This window comes from Pinus tabuliformis, chromosome 3_1, assembly GCF_031772625.1.
Source record: "Pinus tabuliformis cultivar Carrire ecotype Pingquan chromosome 3_1, CPIR1, whole genome shotgun sequence".
Taxonomy (NCBI): domain Eukaryota; kingdom Viridiplantae; phylum Streptophyta; class Pinopsida; order Pinales; family Pinaceae; genus Pinus; species Pinus tabuliformis.
The window spans coordinates 495236109-495245736 of record NC_142301.1 but is presented as its reverse complement, the minus strand read 5'-3'; the positions used below and the strand labels follow the sequence as shown (position 1 = coordinate 495245736).

At 32.2% G+C, this 9628-nt stretch overlaps 1 protein-coding gene across 1 annotated transcript; it reads left to right on the top strand.

The window, feature by feature from the left end:
* Positions 1-8821: 8821 nt before the first annotated feature.
* Positions 8822-9124, top strand: LOC149187970 (putative E3 ubiquitin-protein ligase RHC1A). The gene has a single exon (XM_089409839.1). The coding sequence runs from the start codon at positions 8822-8824 to the stop codon at positions 9122-9124; it is 303 nt and encodes a 100-aa protein (XP_089265965.1).
* Positions 9125-9628: the final 504 nt, after the last annotated feature.

Sequence of the window (9628 nt, the reverse complement as noted above, 5' to 3'; positions counted from 1 at the left end):
CACTTCTAGTATAAGGTTCTTTCTCCCTGAACATAAACGATCCCACTCGCTCAATTTTAATTATTAAAATTAATTAAACTCTAAAGTTAAACTCTTTTTAATTTATTTTAAAAAATAATTCTGTTGAATAGATTCGACACTCATATATTAAAGTTTTTTAATTTTCGATGAAGTTACACATTATTTATTTAGTTTTTTAAGTTTTGATGAATTTATAGATTATTTATTTTGTTTGAGATTAAGGTAATATAATCACAAAATGTTGGAATGTCTATATATAATGTAAATTATGTTTATATTATTATTTAATTTACAGTATATAATTATCATATAAAATTATTTGAATAATTTTATATAAATAGAATTATCAAATAATTTTATATAAATAGAATTATAATATAAAATGTCTATTTTAGTTCGATAATTATAAAATTATTTGGATGATTTTATATAAATAGAATTATCAAATAATTTTAAATAAATAGAATTATAATATAAGATGCCTATCTTAGTTCAATGAAATGAAAAAATTGAATTTAACCAAAATAACAATAAGTAATTTTAAAAAGAAATAACTAATAAGAAGACATGGGTATTGTTCTAGATTTATTGAAATACAATGTTAAAGCAGGGTATTTAGCCCTTTCATTAAGAGATGAAGAAAATGAACAAGGGTATTGTTCCAAATTTATTGAAATACATGATTAAAGCAAGGTATCTAGCCCTTTTATTAAAAAATGAAAAAAAAGCAGAGCTTTCCTTTATGTGGAACTCGATCTAATGTTCAATATCCATAAAATCAAGCCTTTTATTTAGTGGTCAATAAAATGAAGTATTCTAAATGCAGAAAGCTTCCTTAAAATGAGTGTTTAAGGCACTAAAATTGTACATAAAAACAGAAGGGACCAATTGTGTTCAAGGCCACTCAAATTGTAGATCAATTGTGTTCATGGCCACTCAAATTGTACATAGAAAGAAGGAAAAATTAATTGTTCACCTGATCCTCTTCAATTTTGTAAAGCATATTTGGATTACTCTACTCTTCACGGATTTTAAACTCCACATAAGCTTCTAGAATCTTGGTTGGTACAAAACCATACGCAAGACATGTCCATGTGTTGGGACTTTCTTACACATAAATACTCTCCTCTTCAATTTTGTAAAGCATATTTGGATTACTCTACTCTTCATGGATTTTAAACTCCACATAAGCTTCTAGAATCTTGGTTGGTACAAAACCATAAGCAAGACATGTCCCTGTGTTCGGACTTTAAGCAAGACATGTCCCTGTGTTGGGACTTTCTTACACATAAATACTCTCCTTCTAGTTCTGTGTATGAATGTTGAGTTTGGATTACTCTACTCTTCAAGGAATTTAAACTCCACATAAGCTTCTAGAATCTTGGCTGGTACAAAACCATACACAAGACATGTCCCTGTGTTGGGACTTTCTTACACATAAATACTCTCCTTCTAGTTCTGTGTATGAATGTTGAGTGTGTTGTAAATAATCACACGTTATGTGTATGAATGTTGGGTGTGTTGTAAATAACCACACGTGTAGAAGAATTGTGAAACATTATGACATATCATCCCAAACAAACTTTATGACTCGCAAAGTATTGCAGCTCCATGAGATATTTGTATAAAGAGATGTAGTGAGAGCTAGGGTAGAAACAAACTTTATGACTCGCAAAGTATTGCAGCTCCATGAGATATTTGTATAAAGAGATGCAGCACAAGTGAGAGCTAGGGTAGAAAGATAACTGATTGAAGCAAATTTTTATAATTAAAATATGGATATCTCAGTGTACTTCAACTCACAAAAAATCTCACATTCTGCTTTTTAACATATACCTTTATCTTGAATTTCCTTTATCTTGAATTTCTCCAAAAGGGTTTGAGCTCTAGATTTGAAGTTTCTTGTACAATGCCACAAGGCAAATATTTAATTCTTTTTTATTGTCAGTGTTCAAATATTATAAAAACTCCTTAATAACAAGGAATAACATATTGAAGTTCCTTTCATTAGAGAACAACTACTATTGAATTTTCAAAAATTCTATTTACCACTATCCATAGACTACAATACAATAAATAAAATCCTTAGAGTTATTCACCAGTTTTTTAGAGAGATATTTCTGATGATTGGAGGCATTAAGATTCAAAGTCCTCACTGAATCAAAGGGTCAAAGTCCTCACTGAATCAAAGGGTTTCCATCTTCCCTCAGCTTGAAAATAATTTAAATACTTCTAAATTTCAAATAGACATCATACCCTTTAATGAGAATTAACAAAATAAGCAATACTATTGTCTTTTCTTATTCTTTCATTGTCATGGCAATAAGAAACAAGGTAAGCACTGTCAAAATTCCCAAGGAAGGTATCCTTTTTATTGTGAGCCCCTTTGAACTTGGCGTTTTTTCCTCCCTGCATTCAAGAATAAAAATATGTGCTTTTGTAAAATCCTTCGAGAGAAGAAAGATAGCAGATGAAAGTACCGCGCCACAATCCAAATAGCAAGAAGAAAATAAATATTAAAAGGCTTTTCGATGACATTTTTCTTCTTTCAAATCCAGGGCAGCAGTTAAGGGCAACACCTATACCCTAGAAATGGATCCAATGAAATATTTTGGACAGATTTTCAGTTTGCCAAAAAATCAAGAAATAAAAAAGTTATAATCCCCCTTCTGGTTGTCTGCACACTGAATCCTTTGTTACTTTCAAAAAAGTTCCGAAGTAATTCAAACACTGGGTTTACAACTGTGAATTTGAAAGAAATTATTGTTGCCAACTCAACATTAATTTTTAATTGAAACAAAAGATTGTTTCCAATGCAACAATTTTCGATTTGAACAAAAGATCGTTTCCATCTGAAGTTGGAAAAAAAAAAAAAAACTGGTATACGTTCACATGAAAAGTTCTGCAATAAAAATTGATATTTTAAATAAAAATTTAGTTTTAATGAATACTAGTTAGCACTAGTTTTTTCGAAAATAGTATACGATGTGCTGGTAGCTTCATGAGCGAGGAATCTCGAACTTCAAAAAAAACACACTAAGTATGTTTTTTAACCCTTAAAAAAAACACACTAAGCATGTTTTTTTAACACCAAATCCAATGGAGTAATAAAGTTGAGTTGAAATCATAGTTACCCAGTTTGAATTCGAATTTGGATTTGGATTTGAAAAAAATTCGAATGCTTAAAATACCGTAAAAAAAACATCTTGTTTTTTACAAATACTTAAATATATTGTTTTACCAATATTTTAAAATTACTAAATTTGCAATATAATATTGAAAATCTCAAAAACATCTATTATCAATTTATTTATCCAATCAAATCAAATTCTAAATAATAACAATTAACAACATTTATTACCTATTATTCTATATTTTAGAAAACTTTAAAATTTAATATTTACTCAAATTTTCAAAAAAAAAAAAAAATTATCTAAATTTTCTTTCAAATAATTTTATATTTTTATTTAAATTTTATGAATATATCACCATTAAATTTAATGAATATATTTATTTTATATTTATATTTATATTTTATTTATTTTTTTTACTAACTATTATTCTATGACTTCTAGTTACCATCCGATTTTATCGGATTTTATTAACAAAATTCAATTTGCAAATCCTAAGCCTTAAGTTTTTATGGATTTTATTAACAGCCTTCCTAAAAAATTTACGATGCAAAAATCCATTGTATAAAAAGTCAATCAACCTTATACAACCAGCTTTACCATACATTAAGAGGTAAGCTGCCATCTCATCGATCCAAAAGGAATTTTGAAGAGCGGTTGATGGTACGATAAATCTGTAGTTCTGATTGGAAACCGGCTCCGCTGTGTCTCTAAACAGAATATGCTAAATCCAAAGTGCTTTAATGGAAAGTTTTATATATTTTTTTTTAAATGGGAGGGGCTAGTTCCCTACAGAAGTATTATGGGCTTTCTTTTTTTACATATATTTACATATATTAGTACAATTGCGTGTTAGAACATGCTGACAGGGGTCACATCGAAACAAATATCAAATTCCGACATCGGGGTCTCCATGGAGCATAATATACTGCAGCCGCAGCTCTGAAAGACTCGATCGCAGTCGAGGGCTGTCGCATCATGCGCTCACGCGCCAAGTTGTATACAATTTTAACATTTAACCGTATCCAATTTCATGGATGCCAAAGGGTTTATGAACAGCGAATGGGCATGCGGAAAACTGCTGCTCTTTCTTGTAAACTAAATATGCCGTACCGAACCATCCATTGATGGGCGAATTAATTCAGGAATTAAATAGAACCACCGTATTAACTAAATATGCTGTACCGAACCATTGATCGGCGAATTAATTAGGAATTGAATCGAACCACCGTATTTTTGAATTTTTCCCTCCAATTCGACCGAATTTGGTAACTAGGGTTGAAACCATCTAAAAGTCAAATATGAATGATTAGGGAAAATACTTGGAAACACCAACATATATTCAATGAAAGTTTTCTGTCAAATTATTAGAAGCAATAAAAAGGCATGTCCAGATAAAGTGAATCAGCTTAACCATGAACAGTTTGCCAAGAGGCTTAGCAGATTTGTTGGATAATTGATAGAAAGTTCACCGAGGAGTTATTTGTGTTAACGTCTATTGTTGTCTAACAATAGTGTATGTTTTCTTTGAATTTGTTTCAAAATGTTTTAGGATGGGCTTGGTTTCGTTTGACACAACAACTTTTGGAAAGACATACCAGAATCCAAAGACTCAAAAACACCCAAAAAAAAAGGTACACCCAAAGACTCAAAACATCTGAAAAAGGTGCACGATAAGACAACAAAGCCGGAAATTGCTTAAAACGATGGTAGATGGAAACAGAGGTTTCATATGTGGAGCAGCAAACATAACCGCCAAAAGCAAGGCAGAAGCCTTCAGTGACACGTAATACATAATTCCTGACATTCCAATTTTCAAAATGGACTGAGACAATAGATTTATCTGGATTCCAACACCAAAAATCACACCCAAAAGATTAACACATAATTCATTTTGTAGTAAATTTAAAAAACACATTTGTGAACTTGCATAGCAACAAATCTTTCCTTTAAACCAATTTTCAAAATTGACTAATCTTTCCTTTAAACCAGTTTTCAAAATTCACTGAGACAATAGATTTATCTAACTTAGTGATAAAACCTCCTAATGGCAAGTATATCCATTAAACAATTTTGTAATGAATTTATTAATACCTATAAAAGAAATTCCAATTAAATAACTAAATTTCATTTCAAAGTGATTATATATTGACTTTTATAATCTTAATAAATTAAAATTTTATTATATTTAATTATTTTTCAATAATAATTTTGTAATACACATTTTATTTTTTTACTTCTAAAAAATCATAATTTAGTTATTTCTTTGAAAAAAATTACAAAATTACATTTTTTACATGTTTTCCTAAATATTTTTTTGTTAACAAACTTTAAAATAAGTCAAAATCAAATTGCTCTAACAAACTTTGAAATAAGTCAAAATAAAATTACTCTTTTTCAATTTCATCAAATCCAATACATCAAGGAAAAAAATAATTCTCCTTATCCACTCATAAAATAGATATTTTTTTCATATTAAAAATATATGACTTTTAAATGAGAATTAAAATAAATATTTTTCCATATTAAAAATATATGACTTTTAAATGAGAATTAAAGTAAATATTTTTTCATATTAAAAATATATGACTTTTAAATGAGAATTTATTTATTCATTTGAAATGACCATAATTTAAAAGAAGTTAATTTTTTTTAATTATTTACCAAGTAAATGTTTATATAAATTTAAAACTAAGCTTTATTGGTTTCAATAATAAAAAAATAATATTTAAATTGAATATTTGCACAACAAATTTATAGTGTAAATCCTCATAATTAAATACTATGACATATGTGAATGTAAGATAGAAAAGTTTAACACCATTTTAGTGTACTTGCTAATTTAACACATTATTTCCACTCAGATTCATAAACAACACCATAAGTTTAACATTAAATAATATACCAGTGATATTAATACCACCAGTTTAAGGCAACGCCTAACCAGCCATACATAGGGTATTTAATGCCCGGGGATATGCACGCAGCTTAGCCCGATAACAGGCAAAAGCCCAAAAATTATTTAATGCCAAAACTCCCCGCTCCCGTATTATTGCGTTAACCTGCGTGCATATCCCCAGACATTAAATACCTTATATATGGCTAGTTAAACGTTGCCCCAGTTTAACATCACAAATATAAAGCAGAGATTGAGTGGACACCTATTTTGATAGAAGGTTCAACATAAAACTTGACTTCATCCAACGTTCATCCGGGCAGCATTCATAGTTTATTACCGCGTTATTGGAGAAGCGATACGTTCCCATCACATCACAACATGTGAACGGGACATGGACAATGCCTTGGCAGCAATCTCCGCTTCGTTCCCATCACATCACAACATGTGAACGAGACATGAACAATGCCTTGGCAGCAATCTCCGCTACAAATTCATCCATATTTTTGTCTGAAGATCCGCCTTCCACCATTGCCTCACTCGCTAATCTCTTCCACCGTAAAGCGTTCATCCGTAGCGCAATGTTGCGCTCACTTTCCATGATCGTCCTGATACTTTTTTTCTAATGGACACGAAGTCATCAACGAGAGGTTTGTTGAGAAGGGAGCATTTATTGTGAAGTTTCACAAAAAAAGTCCAATACATCAAGCAGATTGAAAAAGCAATCTGTTCCATAAGTTATTTTTAGTCTCATAAACGTTAAAATAATTTCTTTCTTTCTTTCTTTCCAAATATTCGAAGACTCCGCTTGTCAGATTCTAGCCTATTCTCAGACAGAATCGGCCACTAACTCTGAGGGAAAAAATGGCGCGCACACACATGTCAAGTGGAGCGCAAAAGGGCCGGCGTAAAGTTTGTAGTGAGACGGTGGCGTAAAGTTTGTGACACGTATGAGACTGTGAACTGCACATATGTCAAATGGACCAAAAAAAAAATTAGACGAATAAACTGATTCAAGGAAAGCCTTTTTTCCTTTCATTTGATCCAACCTCTCCATTGTGCGTCTTTGACTTCACCGAATTGAATCCATCCTATCCAACATCACCCACTAATTGAGTTGGCTTTCATTCAAGAGTGCAGTCAATTCATTTATGTCATCACGCCATTGATACCTTAATTTTGCCAGAATCGTTGTCATATTTTGAAGCTAACCAGGAGTAGACCCAGAGAGGGAGGAATCACTACTACTCTGGGCACTGGCCCATATTCTTTGGTCACGTCTCCAATGCAGGATTTGCCCCCTGCCCCGCCCAGCTCTGCGCTCACCCTACTTTCCTGCACCGAAGCATCTGAATTAATTTCATGCCTATCCAAATTTACATATTCTTAAATCTATTTAACTAAACTAATTAATAATGTTTTAATCTTTATCCTTGATGTATAAATTAATTTTCATAACCAAGTTAATTTTATTCAAAGTGCGTTCATATTGGTTCTGAATGGACCCTAATAATACGACACTACCCTAACGATTATGGTAATACGAGTATAAAAGGTGAAGAGAGAAGTGAGATATTTTGGGATTTTTTTGGGTTATTTTAGTTAATGGTTTTTATATAATATTTATATTACTTTTGGTTTCGGGAGAGTTTTGGTATTTGGAATTAATTTGTGAGAATTAATTGTGATTTCAGTAATATTTACAATATTAAAAAAAGTTAGTGTTTTAAATCAATTTGCAAAAATTTTATCCTATAAAATTATGGTATTTGAAATCGATTTTGGTATTTGAAATCGATTTAGAAGAGTCCCATGAGATATTCCGTGTGGCTGGAACGGGCGCTATTTACCTCCCCACTCTGGTTCGACCCACAGCTACATGTTGCGCTGGCACACTGATTGTATTCTTCCGCAAATTATATATATTGTGTATATGTTGAACTTTGGGTTAATATATAAACCCTTCTAAAGAGGGTCTTACCCCCCTCATTTGAAAAAAGAGTCCCATCTATATAGCATCTAAATTATCGAAATGAAAGGTCAACCACAAAGAAATTCAGAATGACTCTTCTAAAGAGGGTCTTACCCCCTCATTTGAAAAAAGAGTCCCATCTATATAGCATCTAAGTTATCGAAATGGAAGGTCAACCACAAAGAAGTTATCGAAATGGAAGGTCAACCACAAAGAAATTCAGAATGACCCTTCTAAAGAGGGTCTTACCCCCCTCATTTGAAAAAAAGAGTCCCATCTATATAGCATCTAAGTTATCGAAATGGAAGGTCAACCACAGAGAAATTCAGAATGGTGGAGTCGAAATAGAGTTGTGGATGATGAGATAGCAGAAAGGCTAGTTGCTTATTTTCCTCATCTGGTTGCAGAACAATCAGCGGAACAACAATATACAGTAGAGATATTACGCCATTGTGTTGAGGTAGAAAGTCTGCTAGACGCTGCCCATGAAGACCAACGGGAAATTACTGATGCGCTAATAGCTCTGGCTGAAAGACGCAGGAGATTGTTAGGCATATTCACCGGTAGAGAGAATTGGTGGGATCTGATAGATGAAGGTGTTCAGTTCGCTGATGACGAATGGCAACGTCTAATCAGTCATATATAGGGTATTTAATGTCAAGGGATATGCACGCAGTTTAGCCCGATAACAGGCGAAAGCTCAAAAATTATTTAATGCTGAAACTCCCTGCTCCCGTGTTATCGCGTTAACCATATTCCCGGACATTAAATACTCTATGTATAGCTGGTTAGGCGTTGCGGATGACGAATTACTACACGTTAGACGCCATTGCTGGACTCTGGAGAGAAGCTTTTTCCGAGGTACTTGCTCTGCTCAACCGACACAGAATCGAAAGAGCAGTGCCCACTGTAAGCATTTCGAAGCACCATATAAATAATAATACTATCACTTCATCCTGCGCAATTTGCCAATTCGATTTTCGATTGGCTGAAGAGGCATTTCAACTCCAGTGCGGCCACCTCTACGACCCCTCCTGCATTTCAACATGGCTGCTTTTTAACAATACCTGCCCAGTCTGCCGGTTTCATCTGCCCAGATTTTAACGTTCAGATTTGTTATGTTGATTTGATTTAGATGAGGTATTAGTAGACACACAGGTTTTGAGGAAAAATCTTTTCAACTTTTGAGTCACTGTTACGTTGATTTAGATGAGGTATTTGTAGACACACAGTATTGCTTTCGATGAGTTATTACTAGACATACGGTTTTAGGGCAGAAATCTTTTGAGTCACTGCTGAATTTTTCCCTTTTTTTACACAGACCGATACTGTATTTTTTTTTTCTCTTGAAAAAGTTATGCCAATAGTTGTATCTGAATCTATTTTCGAAGAGAAAATCAGGAAAAGATGGTTTTTTTTTCCCTTGAAAAAGTTATACCAATAGCTGTATCTGGATCTATTTGCGAAAGAAAATATTGGTAAAAGGTTTACCCTAAAAGTTGATATAGGATTTACAATTTAACTTCAAAAAAATGTTTTTCAAAAAATATAGAAATAGATAGCTGAGATTTATTTCTCATTATTGTAAAATAAAGTTGTGTGATGTAC